The sequence below is a fragment of the Macaca thibetana genome, chromosome 16, assembly GCF_024542745.1.
Source record: "Macaca thibetana thibetana isolate TM-01 chromosome 16, ASM2454274v1, whole genome shotgun sequence".
Taxonomy (NCBI): domain Eukaryota; kingdom Metazoa; phylum Chordata; class Mammalia; order Primates; family Cercopithecidae; genus Macaca; species Macaca thibetana.
In genome coordinates, this window is record NC_065593.1 from 31647754 (window position 1) to 31674806 (window position 27053).

The following is a 27053-nucleotide window of genomic DNA, read 5'->3' on the forward strand; positions in this document are numbered from 1 at the left end:
GGATCCACCATCCCAACCAATATATAGAACCTTTTCTAGCACCCCAGAAACCTCTAGCACCATGGATTCGTTTTTCCACTTTTTAACTTTATATAAATAGAATCACACAGTATAGATTCTTTTGTGTCTGGTAAAAGTAGTTATTTATTTATTTAGAGAATGGGGTCTCACTCTGTCACTCAAGCTGAAGTGCAGTGACACAGTCATAGTTCAATGGAACCAACCTCAGACTCCTGAGCTCAAGCGATCCTCCCACCTCAGCCTCCCGAGTAGCTAGGACTATGAGCACGCACTACCATGCCTGGCTACTTTTTTTATTTTTGTAGAGACAGGGTCTCACTATTTTGCCCCAGCTGATCTTGAACTCCTGGGCTTAAGCTATCTTCCCACCTTGGCCTCCCAAAGCACTGGGATCACAGGTGTGTGCCACCACACCTGGCAAGTATTTAGTTTTAACAGTATTGTCCAGAGGCAATCACATGTTCATTTACTCAGTAAGCATTTTCTTGAGCATCTACCATGCATCGGCATCTCTCCAGGCACTGAGGAGTAAGACATGAGAAGATGCCTGCCCCTCATGGGGTTTGCTCTCTGTGGTGTATTTTTTCGTGGCTAGTCAAGGCTTCATGTCCACTACTACATAGAGGTCTGGCCTGAGCTCTTGGCCCATCTGCCCAAAGGCCTGCAAGTAGACATCCTAATAATTTAAGACCTTTTAGGAATTTCAAATTATAAAAAAAGTCGGAGGACCTAAATGGTTATCCAAACCAACCGGCCATTTTTCAAAGGTAGAATCAGAGACCCAGAGAAGGTGCTCACCAAAACTCCTGGGGAGATGAATTTCCCAGAAAGGGGTACTGTAGCCAGAAGAAGAACCTCAGGCTCTTTCCAGACCCTGAAGTCTAGAATGTTCTCCAGGTTGCAACACTGCTGTCTAACAAGAAGGCCCCTGACCTCCTGCAGAACAGCTTAGGATGGTATTTATGTTTTACTCTAGAGATGATTTTATTTTGAGGCCTTCTAGATACTCTGTGAACCAATCAGAAAGCCTGGGAGAGTGGAGTGGCAGGGGGTGGAAATGACCAGAATCTCTTCTGTAAACAAAGAAGTGCAACCGTGAAAAGTAGGGGAAAGACTGCATGTACAAATCAGAAAAATATCACTTGCGCTGCTAAGTTCCAGGGGAGATGAGTTCACAGAAACCACACGTGCCAATCTGTGGAATGACCAGCATGGTGCCCAGAACGCCTTCATAGAGTGATGAATCAACTAGATTTCAACTTATTTTATACCAGGGATTGCACCTCCCATAAAAAAAAAAGAAAAAAACCTTGGGATATGAACTGCAAATTCATCTAGTTTGAGTAGACAAAACTGATATGGTCTCTTCAAATTCAGTAGCTCTCAAAAACATGCTGGGACTATAAGAGCCTAAAGACATCAGTTGCCTCAGTTCTCAGCGTGTTTTCAAGATGTGTCTTTTCTTTCTAAATACGTGAGAGCCCACCATATTCTAGGAATCTGTAGTTGCTAACTCACCTAATCTTCACACAGGCGCAGTAGAGTGTCATTATCATTTTGCACATAAGGAAACTAAAGATCAGAAAGATAATGTAACATGCCCGAAGTCACACAGCAGGTGAAGCAGATCTTGGGTTCAAGTTTAGTTCTGTTTGACTACTCCAAAGCCTGCCCACTATTCTCTGCTGGGTATCCTCCACCTCTCCCCCCTTAGAATCCTCCTTTCAACTTCTCATCTCTCAGAACAATGACAGCTAGAGACCTTCCCCTTTCATCCTAAAGTCCTGCTCAAAAGTTCTTAGCCCCAATCTCAACCCTTCCTTTAATTTGCTGAGGTGGCTACAAGCAACCTGAGACTCTCCCATATCTTATTTTTCCATCTTTAAAATAGGGTTATTATATCAGTCCATCATCACTTTATTCTGTGTGAAGCATAAACAGATGTTATTTCAATCCTACTCCGTCTTCCTCTATTTGGGGGAAGTTTAACTGAAGAGTTTTATAGGATAGCTCACTTAGCATTTGTGACCTGCATTCTGAAAGACTATCTGCTGGTCTACTTTACACATCTCTTTCTAAATTTCCATATGAAGGGATTGATGAAACTGTTTGAAGATCTACAGTACAGAATAATTACTTGATGAGCACTTACATCGCACAAAGTGGTATATTACAAGGTAGGTCTAGGAAGGAGCATTACAGGAAGTTGCTGGATGTGAATAGCCAGATTACCTGGAAAACATACCTGACACTCATAGGAAATGTGTCGTATCCTCTGTGTGAAATTTCCTGCACTTTCACGCAGTTACCTGGGGTATGGGGAAGAATGGGTTTGCTGACACCTGAATTCTGAGAGAGAATGAGACTTGGGAATCAGATGGGGCACACAGCAGCTGGAACTGCCAATCAAAGTTTTGTTGTTACAACAGAAATGATTGCTGTTTTTTCAATGGGTTTTTCCAGCTTAACACAGAAACTGATCTTCATTACACTTGATGCTTCTATCCTGATAGCGAGTGAGAGACAGAAAAAGAAATTGTTCTCCAGGAACATTTACTCTGAACACTTCATTATCCTTCTTGAGGCAAGCTGGACAGTTAGAGAATGTTCTTCCAGTGGGCAAAATTATGAGAGGCAAAGATTTGCCACCTATTACAACAAACTAGAGGGAAAAAAAAGGTGAAATGAAAAGCCAACATTTTTATGAAGTTATGACTCCCTCTGGCAACCTGAGGAGTAACGGGCTTCTGGAGGCTGAAGGATGGAGATGTTCCTGAATTTGGGGTTTGCTTGTCTCAGGCAAAGAGGGACTGAGATCAGTGTAAACCTTCCCCAGGCTCCATGCACTTAACCATCCCTTCTTTCTGGCTCTCAGCACAAGTGGCCCAGGCACCTGTAGCAGACCCTGTATTTAAGAGGCATCCTAGCTCCTTAACAGCCTGACTTGATAAATTACACCATCAGCCCTCGCACACCTAAGAGATTAGATCCTGCCCCTAGGCAGATGAGAGCTGCTAGACCCTTCCTCCTCCTGCTGAAATTCCTCTCTATCCCTAACCTAACCTTACTTCCTCCTAGTTATCTTTCAAGGGTGGGAGAGGAAGGAAAATGTGCTTAGAAACTCTTTTGCAATGTTTCTGCTGATTCTGAAACCTTAGTCCTCCAATCCCTCCAACCCCAGCACTGTATCACCAATTCTGAAAACCCTAAGTTTCCAGAGAAACTCAATTTTACTACTGGGAACTGGCTTCCCATCTTCCCAGACCAGAAAGTGTTGAACTTTATTATTAGACCAAGAGGTTGCACAAGTGGTCTCACTCAATATACACCCCCCCAAATAAAAGGTATCAGTGGTATCCCCTTTTTGCAGATGAGGAAACTGAGGCTCCCAGAAGGGAAGCGTTATGCTTCTCCCCAGAAGCCTTAGGTCTGTGTATGGTGGAAGCAAAGAATTCCCTTCCCCTGTTCTTCTACAGGTCAGGTCCTAGCTTGCAGGTTTGGGCGCAGCCCTCCCCTCCTGCCGGTCTCCCGGGGAAAAGCAGGTGAAACTCCAATAGTGCTGCCAGGCCTATGGCTTCCTACCTGGCCCAGGCCAGACTGGAAAAAAGCAAAACAAAACAAAACAAAAAACTTCTTTCCCTCAATAGCTCTGTCGACACCTTCTCTACTAGGAGTGCAAGATTCCTGCCACTGCTGCAGTGACCTCGTTTGCAGAGCTCGTCCCCTGCCCAGGGAACCACAGATGTTCTGGAACTGCGAATAAACCAGAAATGAGTGAGCCGGGGGGACACTCGGCTGCAAGTGTCCATCCAGCTGCAGGTCAAGCTTTGCTTTCACTGCCTCACCATCCTAGTGCCTCACCATTCTGCCTCACCATCCTCCCCCAAGGCGAAGACGCCTTGACATCGGGTTTAAACAGGAGAGTGACGAGCCCCAGGGGTCCAGCTCCCCAGTGGCGTTGTCAGGCTGGGCGCCGGTGCAGCCCGGCTGCTGGGGGAGCTTCACTTTGGCTACTCCCTCTGCCCATAAAGTAGTCTCTTTCCAAGAGTCCTCCCGGACTCCTTCACCCTCGTCTACGCTCTCTGGCGGGCAGTTCTGCAAACCCAAACCGCCAGACCGGGCCAGGGAAGTTCTGGGGCCTGGAGAGCAGTAACCAAAGTGGAAATAAATGGAGTCCCTCCAGGGCGCGCGCACCCCACCTAAGGCGGCCTCACCTCCCCGCTGGCCTCGGCGCCCCTTCCTAAGTGGTCAGTTTCTCTTCCGCCCTGCGGGCTCTCCTGGCCCACCACCTGCGTCGGCTGGGACGCATCCAGGGTCTCTACTCTTCGTTTCCTCCTGCGTCCCCTTCTTCCACGAGCACCCCAGCTTCCTCCGGCTCTCACCTGAACGCCGAAGCATAGTGTCTTCTCTCTGGACTAAAGCGGAACTGAGAACCGGTGGAAAAGCCCCGCGCCTAGGCTGCAAGGCACTGGCTTAACAAGTCCAGAGGTTAGCTGAAGTTTGGCTGATAAGCAGAACCAGTAAAAGAAGGTCTCCAGCCCCCCAGCGTGAGTAGAATGGACCCTGGCAAAGCCCCGCTCCCGGCCCGGGTCTTCTGTTCTCCAGGTCTGCCCCTCCGGCTCTCCCTCTCTCCGGGTTTCCCCCTCCCCACCATCATTTGCATCCAGCCGAAAGCTGGGCCCTTCCCACTAATTTGCATATCTTATATGGCCTAATGGTGGCGATCATGGCAAGTTAGAAGTTTTCTGACTCCTCTCGGAGGAGACTCCGGGACCCCGGGGAGTAACAGGTGTCTGGAGGCTGAAGGGTGGAGGGGTTCCTGGATTTGGAGTTTGCTTGTGAAAATCCCCTCCACCCTCCTCTCTCGCACCCACCCACGCCCTCACCCCCTTCTTTTTCTGTCCTTGGAAAATGGTGTCCAAGCTCACGTCGCTCCAGCAAGAACTCCTGAGCGCCCTGCTGAGCTCCGGGGTCACCAAGGAGGTGCTGGTTCAGGCCTTGGAGGAGTTGCTGCCATCGCCGAACTTCGGGGTGAAGCTGGAGACGCTGCCCTTGTCCCCTGGCAGCGGGGCCGAGCCCGACACCAAGCCGGTCTTCCATACTCTCACCAACGGCCACGCCAAGGGCCGCTTGTCCGGCGACGAGGGCTCCGAGGACGGCGACGACTATGACACACCTCCCATCCTCAAGGAGCTGCAGGCGCTCAACACCGAGGAGGCGGCGGAGCAGCGGGCGGAGGTGGACCGGATGCTCAGGTAGGCGCAGAGCGAGTTGGAGAGGACCCACCCGAACCCCTGGAGCCCCTGCCCCGGGCCTGAGTGACACTGCGCCCGACCACACTCGCCAAGCCCGTTTCCCACCAGAGAAGTCCCCCGGGGGGCGCTCTGCTTCTCTCCCAACACCTGGACCCTTCCCAATCCCTTAGCCGAAAGACACTGCGGCCCACCGGGCTTCTTCTCCCCGGGCCCAGGCCAGCGTCGTGGACCCAGGGGCTTTTCCCCACGGGGCTGGAGCTCGGCCAGGGAGAACTGGAGCTGCGGAGCCCTTTGCCGGGAGGTTTGCCCACGCGACTGAAGGTGCGAGTGGGTGCAGTGAAACCGCTGCGACTTCCCAGGAGCAGAGGCTCGCGCCGCTACAAGCCCCAGGCCGCGCATTTTTTCCTGCGCGCTGCCTGGGTCTGGAAAGCCGCATGTCGGCCTCGGACACATTGACCTGCATGATGACCTGCAGTTCTTTGCCGAAGGACAGGCGGCGTCCGGGGCCGGGATCTGGGAGGCGAGTTCCCTGGTGGGCACTCTTGTTAGCCGCCCCCATGCAAGGCCCAGAATTATCCGAGATCCCCAACGCCGGTTTAGATTTGCAAAGGGCATGTTGCACGTTGGGTCGGGGTGGACCCGCGCGGGGCCCAAGAAACCAAGCGGGGTGGTGTGGGGGCGAACATGTCTCAGACCTCAGTTCGCAGAGGATTTGGTCTCAGTCTGAGAAAGGAGTCTGCTCTCAGTCTGAGAAAGGAGGGCGTTTCCAGACCTCGCTGCCCACCCCCGGCCTCTCCCCAGGAGGTCAGGCCGGCTGGCAGTGTATCCCCAGGGCCGGGATCGTTTGTGGGTCCTCCCCGACCGCCCTAGGCTTTGACAGCTGGTTACTAATTATCTAAAGAGCCGAGCGGTTCCCTGGGACCGCACGTCGCTCCCGGGCCACTCCGCTTTAGGACGGAGCCCATCGCGTGGCTTCGGACACTGAAGCGCCGCGATTTCGGGGCTGAGCCTCGGCCTTACGTCCGCAGCGGCGGTTTGGGGTGGGATATGACCTTGCATTTGAATTTGCGCTCCGAGGGCCTGGCGGTTTGCCCTCTAGCCAAAACAATCAGGGATCTTGTAGATATTTTTCCCCCAAACACACTTTGGTATAATTCATAGGTTTGCGGTTCTTCCCTCGCCGCTCTCCCGCCCGGAGGTGATTTCTCCCTTATCGGGAGAGAACTCCTGCAAGAGAGTTCCGCGACGCGGCAGGTGTGAGTCATAGAGGCTAAGAGGGGTCGAGAGAGTGGCCCCTAGGGGCGGCTGGGGCGCCAGGGCTGCCGGGAGGTCGCTCAGAACCAGGCGGATGAACCAGGCTCCCACTGCCGGCCACTGGGGGGTCACAGGGCCTAGGCCCTCCGGCCCGGCCGCAGGCGGCCGCTTTTTAGCGCGGCGCTGGAAAGACCCGGGGCGCCCCTCCGCACCCAGCCCCGCGCCGGGCTGGACGCAGCTGAGACGTAACATAAACTGCAGCACGTGGAGTTGGGGTGTTATTAATTTATTTCTATAAATCATCAACAGAAAGATACACAAAGAGCCGTGATTAGGTTGAAAAGAGAGGCGGGTTATTCATTGGTGAAGTTGTAAACGCGGCTTAGAAGGGAAAGGAAATCAAAACGCGGGCACGGGGCTGCTCGCCGCTCCCAGCCAGGCGCACCCAGCCAGGCGCCCCGTGCGGCCCCGTGGCCCCGCCGCCCCGGCGCCGGACGCGGGCTCTCTGAGCGCCGGAGCCGCCCGCGGAGCCCCCGGGTCGCCGACACCCGCAGGCCCGGCCAGTGGAAAGCCAGGCCCGGCCCAGGGTCCTCAGACCCCAGCACCCCTCTTCCCTCCCCAAAACCCCAGGCCCCAGTAGGGCAGGGAGGGAGACTGGGGAGCCGGAGACCCTCGTCGAGTTGGAGACGCGGGACAGACCTGGAGGCTTTTTTCTCCCGTCCCGAGCGGGTGCTGCCTTTCCTCCCCCGCTCCCGGGAGCGTAGGACTTGATTAAAGTAATTTTTCAAGAAATCGCTAGCGGTCCTTAGGTCATTGCACAGGGGGCTCCCGAGCCCCCGGGCAAACGCACTCCCTTCTTTTGCCCACTGTGTTCCCTTAAGACGAAAAGCAAAGAGAAAAGAGAAGTCGTATTTTGGAGTTCCTGGAATTCTAGTAAACCTGGAAGAGAAAGGCGGGGAAGGAAGGTCCGGACTGCGCGCTTCCCGGTCCCCGGCTCCCGGCCGGAGCTGGCCTTACTCGCGGCCTCGAGGCGGGCGCGCCGGGGGCATCTAGAAAGTGGGTTGCTTTGTAAGAAGCCAAAGTTGGGCTCCTTAACGAACGTGCCGCGGATTGCGCTGGGATCCAGGCTTCTCTGTTCGTGGGCAGCAAAGTCATTGTTTGAGAAGGAGCGTGCGGGACGGACCCTGCGGGCGCCACGGCCGGCGTTTGACACCTGCGCTTGGGACACAATGGCCGCTGGCGCTCTTCGGGACCCGTGCCTTTCTCCGTGTTAGGAACCCCTGAACCTGAGCTGTGTTTTCAAATAAAAAAAATAAATAACCAACTCTCCCGGCTCTTGCCGGTGAACACACGTGAATTTGGGGTCAGAGAGCTGTAAAGGTGTAACTGCGCCATCTTACTCCTCACTCTCTTTTTAAGTCGGACTTAAAAGGTTTTGCCATCATTTATAAGGTTTTGGGGGGCTTTTTTTTTACCCTCCCCAATTGGTGAACTAATTCACTATTTCCACAGAACCATTCCCACTTACAACAGTACCCTATTTTTCTAGGTTTCTTAGGCATACCAAATGAACCCAGGTAAAGGCAATTAAACAAAAGAAAAATAGCCGAAGAATTTGCAAAAGCCATATTAACTTTTAAAATGCAGTTTTCCCCCTAAGGTTCGAAGTTTCTTGTTCGTAACCATTGAAAGTGTTTTTCCACCCTAAAAAATCTGTGGAAATATTCACCGGAAATAAGCTTTTAAATGATCTGTGATGTTTACAAGGACATGTCTAAAATGTTTATTACATTATTTTCCTCTTAATGTGAATTCTCCACGTTTGAAACTGTAACTCATTTTCTCATTTTTTGTTCTTGTTGTTACTTCCTTATATTGTGTACTTGGAAAGTACCTTTGTAAATACTTGAGAAACTCGTTTTTATATATAATTAATATAAAAGTTTGCATTTCTCAAAAACATCTCTATCAAAGCCTGTGCTCTCACGAGTTTAATACCAAAGTCTTGATAAAACAATCACAACTACCCAAATGCTTGCAAAATATGTTCAATTACTGGATTTTTATTCATTAAACAAAATTAATTTTATTTGACATATTAAAGGCACCATTTAGAAATAAAATTGCTTATTATATTGCACTGCTGTATCTATTTCAGCCTCTACTTTACACTGGTTTTTTTTTGTTTGTTTGTTTCACCTGAAACTAGTTTGTTTGTTTCACCTGAAACTAGTTTTCCCTTTCGTTTTTTTTTTTTTTTTTCCATGTTCTATTGAGCTAATACATACATCAACATACAGTAATGGGGTGCTGGTTTTTGTAAGTTAAATATGTACCTGCATTAAATAAATAGTAAATGTGTATATATTGCTTCTTTAGTACTTTTGTTCTGTGCTGCACAGTATTTTCTTAATTTCTAGTTTTAAATTATATCTCTCTTTTCAAAGCATCTGTTCAATAAGCAAGAAAAGATATTGGCAAAGTTGAAACCATTCTAGACAAATAAAATTCAAAGGTGCTAAAATTAGCAATTTACACACCCGTGTTTATGAGAAATGAAAAGTATAATCATGTTCTTACCCAGTGCTTAAAATTTATGAGAAACACAATAATACAGGAAAACAAGGCATCTAAAATTGTTAATGTCCGAAATTGAAATTATTTGTCCCCATTAGCCCAGTAGATTTTGTCTGGAAGGTGGGGCTGTGGATTTTTTTTTTTTTTTTTTTTTTTAACTACTTGCCTTACCTCAGTGGTGTGATCCTCCAGTCCCAAGGAGGTACAACATTGTATTCTGGAAAACTTTTCTAAAACTCTGAAAAGTATTTACTATTTGGCTGAGACACCCTCCTTGCTTCTCAGAAGGTGAACACGTACATTTCACCCCTGTTTTATAAGAAATGGAGATCCCCATTCAAAAGGAAAATAATGTAGGAGAGGTTGAAGCTAAAATTGGGCAGATTCAGAAACTGGTGCTATCCCCACTTCATTGTAGGATCAGTGAGTCCAGCCCCAAGCTAACGGCATCCCCACTTTCCAGTTGGCCTCCTGCCTTTTAAATCTCCCACATTCCAGGAAAATGAAGAAAAGCAAAATAAAACGGCCAGGCGCGGTGGCTCAGCAGTTTGGGGGGCCGAGGCAGATGGATCACCTAAGGTCAGGAGTGTGAGACCAGCCTGGCCAACATGACGAAACCCTGTCTCTACTAAAAATACAAAAATTAGTTGGGTGTGGTGCCGGGCGTCTATAATCCCAGCTACTCGGGAGGCTGAGGCAGGAAAATCGCTTGAACCCGGGAGGCGTAAGTTGCAGTGAGCCAAGATGCCATTTCACTCCAGCCTGGGTGAAGAGCAAAACTCCACCTCAAAATAAATAAATAAATAAATAAATAAATAAATAAAAATAAACAAAACAAGAGCTTTTCTTTTTGCTTTGTAAGAGAGAGTGGTGGTGGTGCTTTTTTATTCCTGAAGATGGGAAGTGCTCTTTTGTCCGCTAACCTCGGAAGAAAGGGGTGAGGTGTACCATACAGGGGCCGCCGGCCACCTTCTCTTCTGTTTAGCTTCCATTTTGGCCTCATGTCTATCCCAAAGTTGTAGCTTAGATGGGTGGAAAATTCAGAATTTTGCATAGAGTATAGGTAGCACCCCCTAGAAAGAGAATATTTCTCCCCAGATGTCTCCCGCTAGTACCCTAACCATCTGCTTGTCTGTCTAGTGAGGACCCTTGGAGGGCTGCTAAAATGATCAAGGGCTACATGCAGCAGCACAACATCCCCCAGAGGGAGGTGGTCGATGTCACCGGCCTGAACCAATCACACCTCTCCCAGCATCTCAACAAGGGCACCCCTATGAAGACCCAGAAGCGTGCTGCCCTGTACACTTGGTACGTCAGAAAGCAACGAGAGATCCTCCGACGTAAGTGTTTTCATCCTGCCTCTGCCTCAGCCTGAAGTGACCTTTGCCCTCTCACCCCATGGGCTGCCTCAGTTTCCCTTTCATCAACAAGGCCCTGTGAGCATTTAGCAGATATAAGGAAACTGGCAAGTAGATTTAGCCTTGGTGGTTGCTGTACAATGGATTGGCTTCTATCATGTTCTTCGGTCACAGCCCCTTGCTACCCAGCCAGTTGCTCTGAGGAGCCTGTCAGTGTAAGCAGCCTAGCTTAAACTTTTTGGCCCCTCCTTCCAACGTCCTCCTCTTTGAAACCAAGTAGGTGGCAGAGTGAAATATCTTCCCCCAGAGAAAGCCAAGTATCTCCCCTTGATACATGACCAACAGTCAATTTCCAAAGAAGACATTTCGTTGCAGTCAATAATATTAATTACTATTACAATTTCCTCCTCTCTGGAAAAAGTATCAACAATAGAAGGCATTTGTATAGAGAGATATATTCAGAACTTCACCCTGTTCTTGGAGGAGGGGTTTGAATCCTGAGGCAATTTAAGGTGTTTGCTCACATTTACCAAAATTGGTCGAGTGTGGGGACCTCAGCTGGTGGCCCTGCTCCTGAAGAAGCTACTTCTGGCTAAGGCAGGGCACAGGAAAAGTGTCTGCATTTGGAACTCTGACTCCTCAATTCTTATCATTCCTATTCCCATCCCAAAGTTTTTTTTCTGTCCCAAGATTTCTACCACCCAATTATTCTGAAAAGTTTTTGTTTTGAAGTAAGTCTAGGGAAGTTTGAACTGCATATGAATAACAAGAGTAGAATGACATACTGCCTGTATTTTAGGAAAGTATTCTTTGACATTAGACTTTCATTACTTTGATCCCATCCTTTCCCCAGAAAATTTTGTATTGGTTTTCACTCTCCCCACACATTATCCTCTGGCTTTATCTGAGCTTCTCTGTCTTTATCAAGATGTTAGTTTCCACCACTTTCTGGTTTGGGCTTTTTCCCTCTTGCTTTTTAAAATGACTCTTGTTTTCTGTTACACAGTGCTCTGAAGTGATTGTTTCAGTATTTATTGTCTCAATGTCCCTGGGCTGGTGAAAGGAAGGGTTTTAGGTGTTCATTTCATATTGTGTTTGTGCTTTTGTTGGGAGCATTACATGAATACATTGGAAGAAGTAACGTGAGAGCTATTTGCTGCTTAGAGCGGGAGACCTTTCCAAGAATGGGTTGGCCCCCCATACCTGGTGACTAGCTCTTTAAGAATTTGTGTTCCTGACATGAAGCAACTCTCTGTATAGTTCCTGGAAAGCCTAAAAAAATTCTCAGGAGCCATTGTCTCCGAAGACCCAACAACCCTTGAGCCCTGCCCAATTATTTAAGTTTTATGTAGCATCTCCAGTCTGTGCTGCCTCTCTGTATTCAATGAGAATTTCTTCAGAAAGGAGAAGGAGGCAGGAAAGGCAGACTGGAAACTTCTCAAAAGACAGCGGTCCAGAAAGTTTCTCAAGAAGTTGAGGAAGGGACATTTTACAAATACAACAGTCTCGTCAAGAGAATTGTTGTTATTGTTATTTTTGTTTTATTTATTTATTTATTTATTTATTGAGATGGAGTATCGTTCTGTCGCCCAGGCTGGAGTGCAGTGGCGTGATCTCAGCTCACTGGAAGCTCCGCTTCCCGGGTTCACGCCATTCTCCTGCCTCAGCCTCCCAAGTAGCTGGGACTACAGGCGCCCGCCACCATGCTGGGCGATTTTTTTTTTTTTGTATTTTTAGTAGAGACGGGGTTTCACCATGTTAGCCAGGATGGTCTTGATCTCCTGACCTCGTGATACGCCCGCCTTGGCCTCCCAAAGTGCTGGGATTACAGGCGTGAGCCACCACGCCTGGCCGTTATTTTTGTTTTAAAGTCGCATGAGATATAAAAGCTTAAGAAACAGTCCTTCATTCTGTAACTATTATACAGGCACCTACTATGTGCCAAACACTATGCTAAGCTGTGGAATACATAGGTTCTTTTCTCCAGGGACTTACCTGCCATCCAGTGAAGAAGTGGAGACGTTTGAGTAAATAATGACATTCACTTTTTAAGAGCTGTTATAAAGATATACACAAGGGGCAGCAGAGGAACTGCTAAATTGCCTGGAGATATCATGGAAGGCTTCCTAGAATAGGTGACATTCAAATCATGTCTTGAAGGATGAATACAAGACATGCAAGTATAATATAAGAATCAGGAAGTAAGAGAGATAAAAGAGGGACACAAGTGAATGGGGTGAGGAGAAGGAGGAAGAGAGGGGAGAGAATACAAAATGATACATGAATACAAATTTCCTTGAAAAACTAAAAATAACAAATGGTAATATTCATGGGCCTCTCTACACACATAGAATCTCCTTGTCCAAGCTGGCCCCCAAGCCTATAAAGAGACTACTGAAGCCAACTTCTCCAAGATAATTTTCATGGGCAATGGACATTTTGTTCCCCAAACACAATTAATCTGAAGGGAAGTAGAGAAGAGTTCGTGGTGGTTAGAGGGAGCAAATGTGGGAGTCTAGTTCTTCAAAAATTGGGAGAGGCTAGAGCCAAGCCCCTGAGGTCAGTGGAACCTGAATGGTTCTGAGCACCTACAGGCAAAGCCACCTGGCTGATTTGAGGACACACTGAGTTCTGAACACTGTTCAGGCTGCTACCTCCTCAAAGGGCAGGTGAGAGACTGAGGCAGCCCCCACAATAGGGAGCAGCTGCGAGAGTGTCACACCCACCAGACACAAAGCTTCAGGAGTCGGTTTTGTCACCTCCACACAAGTCAGATCTGAAGGGTTTGCGGGTACATTGCTTGGGTTTTGTTTTTAGTGAGAGGCGATGCACAGGGTGGTAGTTAGGAGTCTGCAAGCCTGCAGGCTGGGCTCATGTCTGGGCTCCTGCCCTAAGTCCTCATGACTTTGGGCAAGTCACTTAACCAGTCTGAACCTCAGTTTCTTAATCTGTAAAATAGAGATGGCCGTACTTCTCACATGGAGAGGTTGTAAGAATTAGATGAAGGAATATATTCAGAGGATTTGGCACAATACCTCACCATAGAAATGGTTCAATAAATGTTAACCGTTATTGTGTCTGTTTACATTAAATGAAAAAATCTCCCATTGCTCCCAGGCCCTTGGGATGATCTACACTGGCTTTGGCTATCGGTGACTCCACCGGTGCCACTCAGGGCCTACAGGGAGGAGGGAAGACACTGTGACAGAGCTCACTGAGCAGGGGACGTCTCCTTCTCTCCCTTTGATTTCTCCTCAAGTAACTGCATTTAGAGGAGCTGCTGTGAAGCCAAATACTGTACAGGGGCGAAAGCACTTTGAAAAGTATAATCAGGTGGGGCACTGTGGCTCACGCCTGTAACCCCAATGCTTTAGGAGGCTGAGGTGGTGGGAAGTCTGCTTGAGGCCAGGAGTCTGAGACCAGCCTGGGCAACATAGTGAGACTCCATCTCTACAAACATAATTTTTTTAATTAGTCCGGTGTGGTGGCTTGCACACCTGTAGTCCCAGCTACTTGGGAGGCTAAGGCAAGATGATGGCTTGAGCCCAGGAGGTCAAGGCTGCAGTGAGCTATGATCGTACTACTGCATTCCAGCCTGGGTGACAGAGCAAGACCTTGTCTGTAAAAAAGAAAAAGTCTAACCCCCAAAGGAATTTGGGCCAACATCACCATCATCCTGACTAGGGGTAGATATTCTGAAAGGCTAGTTAGTATCCCTAAGCTTTCAGTCAGTCTCATCCCACAGCTGGGGGGACTAAGTGATGAGGGAATTAAGCTAGGGTCCCACATGATCCCACTAGCAGTGACTTCCCACTAGCCATTTGGCAGGGACTCTCTCAGGTCTATAGTAGCATTGTTGGGCACCACTGAAAACAGAGCCCTAAGGTGGCCTAAGAATCCTCCAGGGTTCTAAATGGGCCAAATCAAAGGCCACAGTGTCACGATCAGTCCACAGTTAAACAAAGCCCAACACCACCTGCAGTTGGGATCCCAAGTCCTGGCTGGCTAGGGACCCTAACCGTTCCTCCTGATGGACCAAAATGGACATGAGCCTTAGATAGGTGGCAAGTTCCCTGCTGCTGGAGGCATATAGACTGGAGGGCCACTCGGTGGGGGGTTGTAGAGGGGATTCAAACATTAAGTAGTAGCCTGACTTGAACCTTGAGGATTTTTGATCCAGTTGTCCAAAAGAACGAGAAGGATAGCATGTAAATGATGGCACATTCAGAGCTTATCACAAAGGGAGGTGGTAGCCTTCCACTCTCTGTGACCTGTGAGAGTAATTACAGGAACTGTGAAAGAAAGACATTAAGGCTGGGTGCAGTGGCTCACGCCTGTAATCTCTGCACTTTGGGAGGCTGAGGCGGGTGGATCACCTGAGGTCAGGAGTTCGAGACCAGCCTGCCCAACACGATGAAACCCCATCTCTATGAAAAATACAAAAAATTAGCTGGGCATGGTGCCGCATACCTATAATCCTAGCTACTCAGGAGGCTGAGGCAGGAGAATCGTTTGAACCTGGGAGGCGGAGATTGCAGTGAGCCGAGATCACACCACTGCACTCCAGCCTGGGCAACAAGAGCAAAACTCTGTCTCAAAAAAAAAAAAAAAAAAAAAAAAAAGACATTAAGATCTAGAACATAGGGACCCAGAGCTAGGAAATGAATGTGTTATGTGTCTTTGCTCAGCAGAGTGCTTAGCCTCTTTGTTTATTCATCTGTAAAATGGAATTAATCACCCCAGTGAGCCCTGCTGCATGCAGATATGAAGACGAGGACAGCAAAGCTTTCTTCTTCAGTCATGTAAATATCAAATCTCATTAAACCATGTAGGCTAAGGCATCACCACTGGGCTGAGCTGCTGGCTCTCATTCATTCCAGAAAAATCTCCTGAGGGTCACAGTATTCCTGGACCCAAGGAATTGGACAGACAGGGAGCATCATTTCCAGCTAATTAAACACCACTCCCAGACGGGTCCTATGTTTGTAGTCTTTGAAATTATTTGAGATCTAAAGCACATCTTCTCTTTCCAATACAGAGCTCCAGTTATATTTATTTCAAAGCATGTTTCAAAAGGTTTGGGGTTTTTCTAAAAACCTGACTTTATAATGTAGATACCTCGGATATAGGAAGAGGGAGGAGAGGTGGGGAGTGCTATCTACAGCCTCTGAATATTTGTGCAAGTATAAATTGTACCTTTGAGCAGTTCTCCCCTGGATCTGAGACTCGATTGAGCTCACCCACTTGACATCAAATACAAGAGTTCAGGATGCAGAGTGTTGCTTCATGTCTGAGGGCCAGTGAGCCAAAGGGGAAAAAAAAATAATTTTCTTAAAACAATGGCTGGCTATGTTTGAGCTCCTTCAAAGAAAGGAAAAGGGTGGCTTTGCTGGAGCAACTGAGGTGGGCAGTAAAGGCCTGTGCTGAGGCCTCCCCATCTCCAGCTCCACATGCAGCGAGAGCAGGTTGCAAAGCTTAGTTAGAAGAGGGGAATAAATGTGTCTTCGTCCGTTGTCTGTCTGTCTGTCTGTCTGTCTGCTGAGTGAAGGCTACAGACCCTATCAAATCTACTCCTTTCTCTTTTCAGAATTCAACCAGACAGTCCAGAGTTCTGGAAATATGACAGACAAAAGCAGTCAGGATCAGCTGCTGTTTCTCTTTCCAGAGTTCAGTCAACAGAGCCAGGGGCCTGGGCAGTCCGATGATGCCTGCTCTGAGCCCACCAACAAGAAGATGCGCCGCAACCGGTTCAAATGGGGGCCCGCATCCCAGCAAATCTTGTACCAGGCCTACGACCGGCAAAAGAACCCCAGCAAGGAAGAGAGAGAGGCCTTAGTGGAGGAATGCAACAGGTAACACCACCAGAAGCTCACCTGGGCAGGTGGGCAAGCACAGGGACCCAGGATCCCTCCCCTCGGTCCTGGGATATTGAGACACTAGTTATACAGATAAGTGTGGCTAAATCAGGGCTTCCCAAAGTATGTTCCCAATATCAATTCATTAGTCAGTAAGTCTGAGAACCAGCATATGGATACTTCCCCTTAGAGAATCACAACATATATTAAAGGCTCTGAGAAGCCCTGCAGTCAAGAAAACCACTTAGCTTTGTTGAATGTGTTGTTAACTCTGGAATCTTTGGTAGAGTACAAACAATCCCATGAATTATTATTCTAGGGAAGATACTCTGGAGAATGCTGGTGTAAAATATGATACCTGTGAAATGAAAATTTTGTGTTCGACCTCCATACAGGCCAGGATAAAACTCTCCCTTAGCCACAGACCCTAGATCTGGCCTCTACCAATTGTCAGACATGCAGTGGTCCAAAAGGAAGCTTGGCAGGAGAGTAAGAATTGGTCAGATCTGTTCAGTCTACTCTGCCCCCACTGACTCAACAGAGTTCTGTTTACATGTTAACTACCAACCAGGCACGGTGGCTCACACTTATAATCCCAGCACTTTGGGTGGCCAAGGCAGAGGATTGCTCGAGCCCAGGAGTTTGGGACCAGCCTGGGCAACATGGCGAGACCTTATCTCTATTTTAAAACAAACAAACAAACAAACAAACAAAAACTATGTGTTATTTTATTTATTTATTTTTCATATGTGGTCTTGCTATGTTGCCCAGCAGATCTTGAACTGGGCTTAAGCAATCCTCCTGCCTTGGCCTCCCAAATAGCTGGAATTATAGGCTGTAGCCACCGGGCCCAGCTATTTTTTTTTTTTTAAACTATTGGAAAACCTTGGGAAATCTTTTTACTTCATTCCTGCCCTATTCTCCCTGACTCCAGTATTGACTTTTTAAAAATTCAGCTCTTTGGTCTGGCCAAGGCCTGTGTGCGCTTTCTCTGTCTCTGGGCTGGGCTGGCCTTGGCAGTGGAAAGAATGCAGCCAGGGAAGTCAGGCTGGGAAGCAGAGAGGCCTGTACTCCCACTGAGTCCTCAGGCTGTGCTCCGTACCCCGACTAATGAGATGCCTTGCAGCACCAGTAGTGTCTAAGAATCTCTCACACCTGGGTTTGAGGTTTCACCAGCCCTGATAAAGCTAGAGACCGGCCATCTCAATGCACCCTGCTTTGGACCCCACCCTGCCTGCCTTTTGGAGGGTATAAGGCATTTTGCTTCCTGGCACTCTTTCAGGGAGTTCAAACCCCAAAAGACCAGAAATCCTCTTGAAGTGCTTTGAAGGCATTCAAGACAGAGTCAGCGAAGGGCTTTGCCTTTTGTGTGGTGGGAAGAATGGCTAAATAAGGAGGTGTCAGGAAGCCCCATCTGGACCTTCCCCTGGACTGCCTGTCCCCAGCTTGCTCTCTTCTCCTCGGGAGCCACACCAGAGCCTAAGTCCCTGACTCCCAGGGTGGCATAGCCTGCTCTGTCCCTGCATTCAGACCCACTTCAGCCATCTTCATCATATCACTCCATGGGCTGGCCTTTTCTCTGCATAGGCCTCTCCTCCTCAGCCTTCCATTCTGCCCACGGCCCATTCACACTCCCAACCAAGACTGCTGTGATTGTGTGCTTTTGGCCAAACACCAACAAGTCCCCCCACCACCCTCACTCACCATCTCCCCTCCATCCATCCCCAGGGCAGAATGTTTGCAGCGAGGGGTGTCCCCCTCCAAAGCCCACGGCCTGGGCTCCAACTTGGTCACTGAGGTCCGTGTCTACAACTGGTTTGCAAACCGCAGGAAGGAGGAGGCATTCCGGCAGAAGCTGGCCATGGACGCCTATAGCTCCAACCAGACTCACAGCCTGAACCCTCTGCTCTCCCACGGCTCCCCCCACCACCAGCCCAGCTCCTCTCCTCCGAACAAGCTGTCAGGTAAACAAAGGTTGGGCCTCACTGCCTCAGCAACCCATCCTGGTTCTCGCCACGGATCTTACCTGGTTTAAGGGTTTTCAGAGGAGCAAATCCTTTGAGGTGATCCTAGGGCTGCTCTCTCATTGCCAGAATATTCCCCTGGAAATAATGTGTGGCTCTGATCAGTTTCCTCCAACTTCTGGCTCAGCCACTGCCCTGTGAGGCTCACTTAGCCTCCAGGGAACCCTTTACCCTATTTGTCTCCTTCCCTCTTCTTCTCCCTGTGTGGCTGCTGACTCAGCGGTCATTCTACACTGAGGAGGCTGCCTTATGGGTGGACCAGGTCCAAATCTCAGGCAGAGGGGTCGTGATGGTGTGGCATCCCTCGCAGTGTTGGAGGATGGCACTCTGTCCACCTCCTCCATCCCTGGCCATATCCTGCCCCTCGCTCGGTCCGGCTGCCTCAGGAGAAGCCCAGTGGCCTTTGGGGACGGCCACTCTGTTGGTGGCCTCTGCTTGTTGGCTTCCGTGTTTCATCAGGGTTGGTGGGGGTCAGTCACTTGAAATCTTTGCAGTGATGAGTTGGGCCAAACTGACTGAGTACCTGCTCCATCGTGCTTGATTGAGTGCTCCTTTGTGTGGGCCCTGGCCTGGATTAGAATGCCTCTGCTGTGGGCTTTCGGTTTGTCAGGATGGAATCCTACAGCCTCCTTGGGAAAAAGCACACCTATATGCTGAGCTCTGTGTTAGGCACAGGCTGGGATGGAGCACTTCTTCTGGCCCTTCATTCTTCCGGCAAAGCTGACTTCCTAGAATTGACGTGTTCACCGGGGTCTGTGCGGTGCCCATGAGGACAAAGTGTAGCAGCCTCCTGCCTGCTCCAAGAAAAGGGCTTGCGAAAGGAAAGCCAAACACTGTTTCTAACTCGGGGGTGATTCTGAAACCTGTTGCTCCCCTCACCTGTTGGTTGCCCTTCTGATGAGAAAGGCCTGAGGGCTGGGAGCTAACCCAAGTGTTCAGGGGACCAAAGCCCCCAAGACAGGCTCAGAGCCATCAGCTGGGTGGTATACAAGCATTTGTTCCATGCCTGCTGTGCCCTCCCATAGCACAGCCTCTTCCAGGGCCTCTGGGAGCCTGACAGTGTCCAGCATGAAGCTGGGGCCAGTGCCGGGGGTTTCTCTAGGTCCCTCTCCCATAGAGGAGAGAGGCTCAGCCACACAGGAAGATAGTCTTAGTTACTTAGGAGGCAGAGAAGCCCCCAGGCAAAGACTGGCCTGATTGCAGAGTAACTTCACCCCTTTAGGGAAATTCAAAGCAGGGTTCTGAGGGTTGTGGCAAATGGCACGTGGCTGGCACTGAGCAGGACCAGAGCGCTTGGCCGCCACAGCGATCCACGGAGTTGAAGCTGGGAGCTGCGGGGGGCGTGGTTGGGGCAAGGGGCATTATTGAGAAGACAATGGCCATTGTGCTGGGACCTGTGATCTCCACACCAAAGTCAGGGAGCCTGGAAGCCAAACAAAGGCCCAGCAGCCTTCTGACAAGCTGGGGCTGTGCTGAGGTCACCACGGGGTCGTTGGTTTAGGCATCCTGTGTGCTGACAGGAGACCCAGAGAGCTGGGGCTGGATGGACGGGGAGCAGGTGCTGGAAACCCAGCAGGGTGGGCAGAAAACACCGCCTGCGTACTCTTCTGACTGGAGTCTAAGAAGGGCACGTCCCACGGGAAGTGGATTCTCTGGGGTAGCCCAGAAGTCTGGATCTTTCTAAAAATCATGTAATATTAGAATTTGGAGGGAATTGGAAGAAAGGAACTGAGGCCCAGAAAGAGGCAGTGATTTGCCAAAGTGACACAGAGCAATGGTAGCAAAACAAGGACTAGGGCTCAGGCCTGCTGGTTCCCACTCCGTGCTTTCCCACAGCACAACGACGTGTTGAGTGCTTACCACGTCCTGGGAATACGCTAGTGATGTACGAGCTGCGCGTCCTGCCCTCTGGGAGCTTACTGTCTGGTAGGAAAGATATTGGGTCATCAGGTCAGTGTCAAGTCCCCAGAACCAGCTGCGGATCGAGGTTTCATTTGGGGGCTTTGTGGATCTTTCTGCGGTGTGATAGATCCTATTGCTGTTTCTGGAGCAACAGTTATGGGACACTGAATATTCTCGGTGACTGCTTTTCTTCTGTTTTTTTTTTTTTGAGAGACGGGGTCTCCCTCTGTCACCTGAACTAGAGTGCAGTGGTGCAGTCTTGCCTCACTACAGCCTCAAACTCCTGGTCTCAAGCAGTCCTCCTGCCTTAGCCTCCCAAAGTGCTGGGATTACAGTTGTGAGATTGTACCCAGCCCTTCTGCCTTAATTTTCACTCTGGGCTCCTCAACATGGTCCTTGGCCCAAGCCCAGGGACTGGCTTCTCTTTCTCTGAGTGCAGTTATGTATCTGGGTTCTAACCAGTGAGGTTATAACTGTGGCTGATTCACATAACTTCTCTGAGTCTGAGTTTCCTGCCTACAAAATGGAGAAATAGGACCTTCCAGACAGGGTGCGTGTGAGGATGAAGGGAGTGAATGTAAAAAGACACCTTTCTCAGTAACCCATACTACCCTCATTATGACTCTTAACGTTAGAGAGGGCTAAACAAGGGCAGTGGGAAGACTGGCAGGCAGCAGAAATCATTTTCTTTTTGATCTCACACACCAGGGCATTCCCCCTGAGAGGCAGTGAGATGTGTCCTGGCCCTGGGACTAGAAACAGAGGTGGCTGCTGTGCTGGTGCCTGGGATGCAGGATGCTGGGGTCAAAGACTAGTGTCCCCATCTCAGGCTGCCAGGATGGCATGTGTGCCATGACAGGGCTCCTGAGTAATGCAAGCAGGCAGACAGCAGGCTACAGCCCAGCACTCAGGGGTGGCTTCTGTCTGTAGAGCCACATGGCACTCTTCCCACCTCAGTGCCCACAGCCAAGGTGTGGTCACTAACCAAGTCAGAAATATAACTGCATGCAGAATACAAAAAAAAAAAAAAAAAAAACAAACAAACAAAAAAAAAAACACTCTGTGGGCTGGGTGTGGTGGCTCACACCTGAAATCCCAGAACTTTGGGAGGCCAAGGCGGGCAGATCACTTGAGGTCAGCAGTTTGAAACCAGTCTGACCAACATGGTGAAACCCATCTCTATTAAAAACACAAAAATCAGCCGGGTGTGGTGGCAGGCACCAGTGACTCCGGAGGCTGAGGCAGGAGAATCGCTTGAACCCGGGAGGCGGGAGGTGGAGGTTGCAGTGAGCCGAGATGGGCCACTCCACTCCACTCCACTCCAACCTGGGTGACAGAGCAAGACTCTGTCTGGGAAAAAAAAAAAAAAGATCTCCATGTTGCTGAGCAGAGCTCAACATCCATGGTCAGCACTAGCAACCCCAAAGACTGAGCTGGGGGAAACAAGGCCCCAGTTCCCCCACACCCACTCTCCACACTCTTCCCTCTCCAAACACCGCACCTGAGCCAGGAGGGCTGGCAGCACCTTGGAGACGAGGCTTCCCCAGAACCCTCGTCCTAGAGAGGAAGAGCGCCCTTTCTCTAACAGCACCTTCCCTCCCAGCCCTGCTTACCATGCTGTGGCCCACTTGCCCACGATGACCATGGTGTGACCCTAGTCCTGGAATGTCCGGCACAATAGGGGTGGCAGGAGGAGCACTCTGCCTCTGTCAGCGGCTGATTGGTTACAAGATGCCCTACAAACACATTGTCAGCAGAATCAGCTGTTTCCAGCGTTGCCCCTCCTCGGCTTTACAATCACACACCAGCATGCAGCCAAGGGTTGTCATGGCTTTGTCTCCCTTATGCATGCTTAATTGACAATTAAGCTGGGGCTTTGAACCAGCCTGGCTGCCGCTGCTGGGCCTTCATCTTTCCAGGGAGTGTCACAGGGGCACCCTTTGTTTGCTCTTCTTGGGGGCCTGAAGTTACTGTAGCAGGCTGCAGGCAGCCATTTATCTTCAGCCTGGAAGGCCTTTATCTGCCCCCACCCCCTATTCCAGCTCTCGGCCAGCAGGAGCTGTCCCTGGTTATAGGCCCCATGACAGCCCATTCTGAGGCCATTGAGCAGGTCCGGAGTGATGGCCTCTACCTCCCTTCTGGAGATGAATCAAGAGAAAGGCCCCCAAAAGGTCAGAGGGCAGGGCGGCAGCAAGGAGAGGGACTGGTTGGAGCCTGGTGCTTGTATTGATTGGCTCCAGGAGGAGGAGGAGGAAGTTGGCGCGGGATGGAAACTCTGCTAGCCTTGGCCCAAGCTGTGGTATCTGCTGTGTGATCTGTGGCGACCTTGCTCCCCGTACCTTTTGCTCTAGTCAGCAGCAAGCTCACTTGGCCACCACCTTGAGGAGGCGAGGAGGGGTAAAAGGTCTTCCTCAGCGTCCGCTCTCCCATGCGTGATGTGCTCACTCTTGTGTCACCTTTTGAGAGGGAAGTGGGGACTTACTCTCCTGGAAAGAAAGTGAGGCACAAAGAAGAGAAGAGGCCCCTCCAGGAGGACTTTCATGGGTCCCGAACCGTAGCCCCTTTACCAAAGAGGAGACATTGATTTCTGTGGCTGCTGCTCCTCCTCTCGCTGAACTCTATTCCTCCCTCTCCAAACCCAGTGGACTTGACTTCCCTGATGTGGCTTAGAGCTTGAAAAACAGAGAATCCTGCCTCCTGCCCCTCCCTCATCCCCCTTCACAGTCCCTCCCAGGTTACCTGTGGGAATCTAACCCTGGGTCTCAGACAAGCCAAACTCTGGGCCAGGGTACCTATGTGAAGTGCTGTTGCTTTTCCCGGCACTGGATTCTGCAGGACCCGAGGAAATCTCCAGAGTTTCCAGTGGCAAGGTAGTGACTCAACGGAGGAATTCTAATGGCCAGTGTTGATGGAGCACTTACTTCCTTGGTCCCAGGCCCTGGGCCGAGTTCCTCTGTGCATCAGCTTATGTGACCCGCACAATGACCCTGCAGAGTAGGAGCCATCTGTAGTGTCATCTTCATTTTACAATCAAGGGAAGTGAACTATTTAGAATGGAAGGAATGTGCCCAACTTCATATTCTTAGTAAGTGGTGGGGAGAGGTTTTGAGCTGTTGCACACTGTCTATCTCTTTTTGCTTTATGCAGATGCTAAAACTTTTCAGGCACAAAATCCAACACACACACAGAGAGAGAGAGAAACACACACACACACACGCGCGCACACGCACACATACACACACACACACACAGACAGCCCCCAGCAGTTCCTTTTCCCACATTCCTACTGTTCCCCTCTGAATGACACCAAGGCTTTGGGAGATCACGGCCAAAGAGGTGGGGTAAGGGTGTGAGTCTCCCATTCTGGCTAGTTTACTGCTTCCTCCCCAACCACTGCCCCTGACCAAGGTGGATTCTGTGCCCTGCCCAGGCAAGAAATCAAAGCCCCCTGTTTCACGACCCCATCCCCATCTGTGTGGGGATTTGAACTGCCCTTGCAGTCGGCACCGTCTGGGCTACTAAATGCCTTAACAACTTAATGGGGCTTCTGAGACAGTGCAAGCACCTCAGCTCACCTCTGGGAGCTCCGCCCACTCCCTGGGCAGCAGACAGCGGGAGGGGTTTATGAGGGCAGTTGTAAAAATATTCATCTCAGCAGCGAAGTTCCTTATGGTAAATAAGGCCCATTGTCCCTAAGTAGCAGATTATTTCAGTTCAGAAGAGAGACAAATCTTGCCTTGAAATGTCTGCTATTGTAGGAAGCACATTCTTACTGACTTGAGGTTTAGTAAGTGGTGGACATGGGCGGCTCCAGTGTTCTCCGTCTTAGGGACTTTATCTGAGTGCCATTTTATCTCTTGAATTTGAAGATCATTTTATCTTGTGGGTACCACCCCATCGGCTGCCACTAGATTGGGGAAGACAATCAGGATATTAATGAGATTAAGAGGCGTAACCTTCAAGGTATTCTGCTGTCAGCCTCCCCCTGATAGGGAACCAGCCCTGGTCTGCATACAAAGAAACCAGGCTGCTGGGCTGGTGGGGCTCCAAGCCTTTGCACAAAGGGGCCAGGAGATACTGCAGTCCTATCACCTAAGGGTCATGCCTAATCCCCCCTGAAGGATCCTTAGACGATTCAAGGACTCCTTGCCGCCTCCAGTCAGCTCTGGGGAGGAAGGAAGCTGCCTGCAAGCACACAGCCCTGGCCTGCGGCTCATGGTAGAAGTGCTCTTGGAAACTGTTGAAGGTTTGATGGGAAGTGACAGGAACTTGGAGAGAATTAAGCACCACGGTGCCGAGAGAGGCAGAGATCTGTGCAAGGGCCTTTGAAGCTACCTGCTTAATGGAATGGAACAAGATCTGGCCTTATGCCTCTACCTGTTTTTTAGGGGGACGTACAAACACAAATGAAGAGGAGAGAGAGAAATATACATGCATATATATGTATTATACACACACACACACACACACACACACACACACAGAAACTATGTATATAAAAGGAATTCAGCCCACATATAAAGTCAGATCAATCAGTCAATCATGGTTATTATCCTAGCTATTCATAAATACTCTAGAACAGGGATTGACAAACCTTTTCTGTAAAGAGCCAGATAGTAAATATTATTTTAAACTATTCAGTTGTAATTACTCAATTGTGCCTTTGTAGCACCATAGACATGGAAGTGAGTGAACATCGCTGTCTTCCAAGCAAACTTTATGGGGACTGAAATTTAAGTTTCATATAATTTTCACATAGCATCCTATAGTCTTTAATGGATTGTTTCTCAACTATTTAAAAATGTGAAACCCATTCGTAGCTGGTGGGTCGTACAAAGACAGGCTGCTTTGGTCAACAGACCAGTTTGCTGACCCTGCCGTAGGACAATAGTTCTCAAACGTGGCCACACTTTAGAATCACCTGAGGGAGTATCTAAAAATCCCAGTATCCAAGCTGCACCCTGGACCTGTCAGAACGGCTGGGGAGTGGGCCTACACATCAGTAGTTAGAATTTTCTAAGTGATAGCAATGTGCAGCTAAATTTGAGAACCAATTCTCAGGTTCTCAAATTTAGCTTCTCAAATGTTAAAGTGCACGCTAATTCCCTGGGGCGGGGGGTGTTAAGATACAGATTCTCATTCTGTAGGCCTGGGGTGAGGCCCGAGTTTCTGCATTTTCAACAGGTTCCCAGGTGCCGTTGAAGAGGATGGTCTGGGACACACTTTGAGTACCGGGGGTGGATTAGCAACTCATTCCCCTTTGCCTCCCCAACCTGTGTAATTTGCCTCACCATCCCCAGCCTTGACATCTAATATGGGGAAATGCTCTTTTAAATCCAGCCGGCACAGCGACAAAATTACAGGCTATGGAGCCACACCCAAATTCCAACCTTAACTTGGCCACTTACTGCTGTGTGACCCTGGGCAAGTCTCTGGAATCTCTGTGCTTGCCTCTCGAGGTGTGGAGACATCCACTCGTGCAGATGCTGGAAGAATTAAATGAGATAATATATATGTAAAACACTCCAGATGTAACAGGCTCTCATAAATAGTAGCTGTTACCATTCCTTGCAGAGGCTTGTGGGTTCTTTGTTTTTTGGTTTTTTAGTTTTTTCCCTCTTTCCTTGTCCTTCTTGGAGGTTTCATCCAATCTTGATTTTTAAAGAATTTGGGTATCTCCAACTAGATATTCATCTTGGTGTTTGCAGCAAACTTAGGCTGGCTTCTTGTAGCACATTGGGCATGAGGCAGTCTCCCGGTCTTCCTAGGACTTCTCTGTGACATCCACAAGGCATATTGAGTGTCGTAAGTCATTTAGTACAAATTCAGGAAACAGTGAGGGGAAGCTGGGAAGACCATGGATTGGTGGGGGCAGAGGGCAGGGTCATGACCGTGTAGCAGGAGGTCAAGTTCATGATGTTTATGTAGTCGAGATGACCGTGAATTTCCTGTAACTAATAGGGCATTTTTCTTTTTTTTTTTCTTTCTTTCTTTCTTTCTTTTTTTTTTTTTTTTTTTTTTTTTGAGAGACGGAGTCTCACTCTGTTGCCCAGGCTGAAGTGCAGTGGCACGATCTTGGCACACTGCAAGCTCCGCCTCCTGGGTTCATGCCATTCTCCTGCCTCAGCCTCCCGAGTAGCTGGGACTACAGGCGCCCACCACCACGCTAATTTTTTGTTTTTTTTTTTTTTTTTAAGTAGAGATGGGGTTTCACTGTGTTAGCCAGGATAGTTGCGATCTCCTGACCTCGTGATCCACCCGCCTCAGTCTCCCAAAGTGCTGGGATTACAGGCATGAACCATCATGCCCAGCCATTTTTCTTTTTTAATTAAAGGAGGTGTGAGTACCCCTACCCCTCTCATGTGTATTGCTTGTTAGTAATTAGCCCTGGGAACCTATCAGGTAGAGGGGGTGTGGGATGTTCCCAGTGGAGGCTGCATCTGGGAAGCTTAATGGCCTCTGTTCTTAGAAGGGAAGTTCCCCCAAACTTCAGGCGAAGGAGCATTAAGAAGGAGAGGGTGCACACAGCCCCACAGTAAGCAAAGGGAAACCTCAGAAGCTCCTACGGGCTGATTTTCTGGAAACCACTCGCCTCAACCTGTGAGCATGCATCTGCTTCAGGTACCGTCCCGTTACCCTACACTCTAACTTCAACAACCTCCGCAATAGCACACTTGTGTGAGTTCAGCCACTGAGGAATCAACTGGCAAGTGGGGGGACTCGATGCCTCCAATGCTTTTGAGAAGTCAATAGTCAGTTTTCTCAGGACTTATACTCTGCATGTTCTTCCTAAGTTGGAGAAACACT

General features: G+C 49.3%; 1 protein-coding gene across 4 annotated transcripts in view; it reads left to right on the forward strand.

Moving 5' to 3' along the window:
- The first annotated feature begins 4196 nt into the window (after positions 1–4196).
- The window catches only part of HNF1B (HNF1 homeobox B), a 61018-nt gene continuing 38161 nt past the window's right edge, over positions 4197–27053 (forward strand). The window contains exons 1-4 of one of the 4 annotated variants that reach the window (XM_050764607.1): positions 4197–5276; positions 10248–10447; positions 16053–16317; positions 18049–18284. In XM_050764607.1, the coding sequence (XP_050620564.1) occupies positions 4933–5276; positions 10248–10447; positions 16053–16317; positions 18049–18284 (1045 nt within the window). In that variant the 5' untranslated portion in view covers positions 4197–4932. The remainder of the gene's footprint in view (positions 5277–10247; positions 10448–16052; positions 16318–18048; positions 18285–27053) is intronic. The other 3 variants (XM_050764609.1, XM_050764606.1, XM_050764608.1) reach the window with 3 other exon arrangements.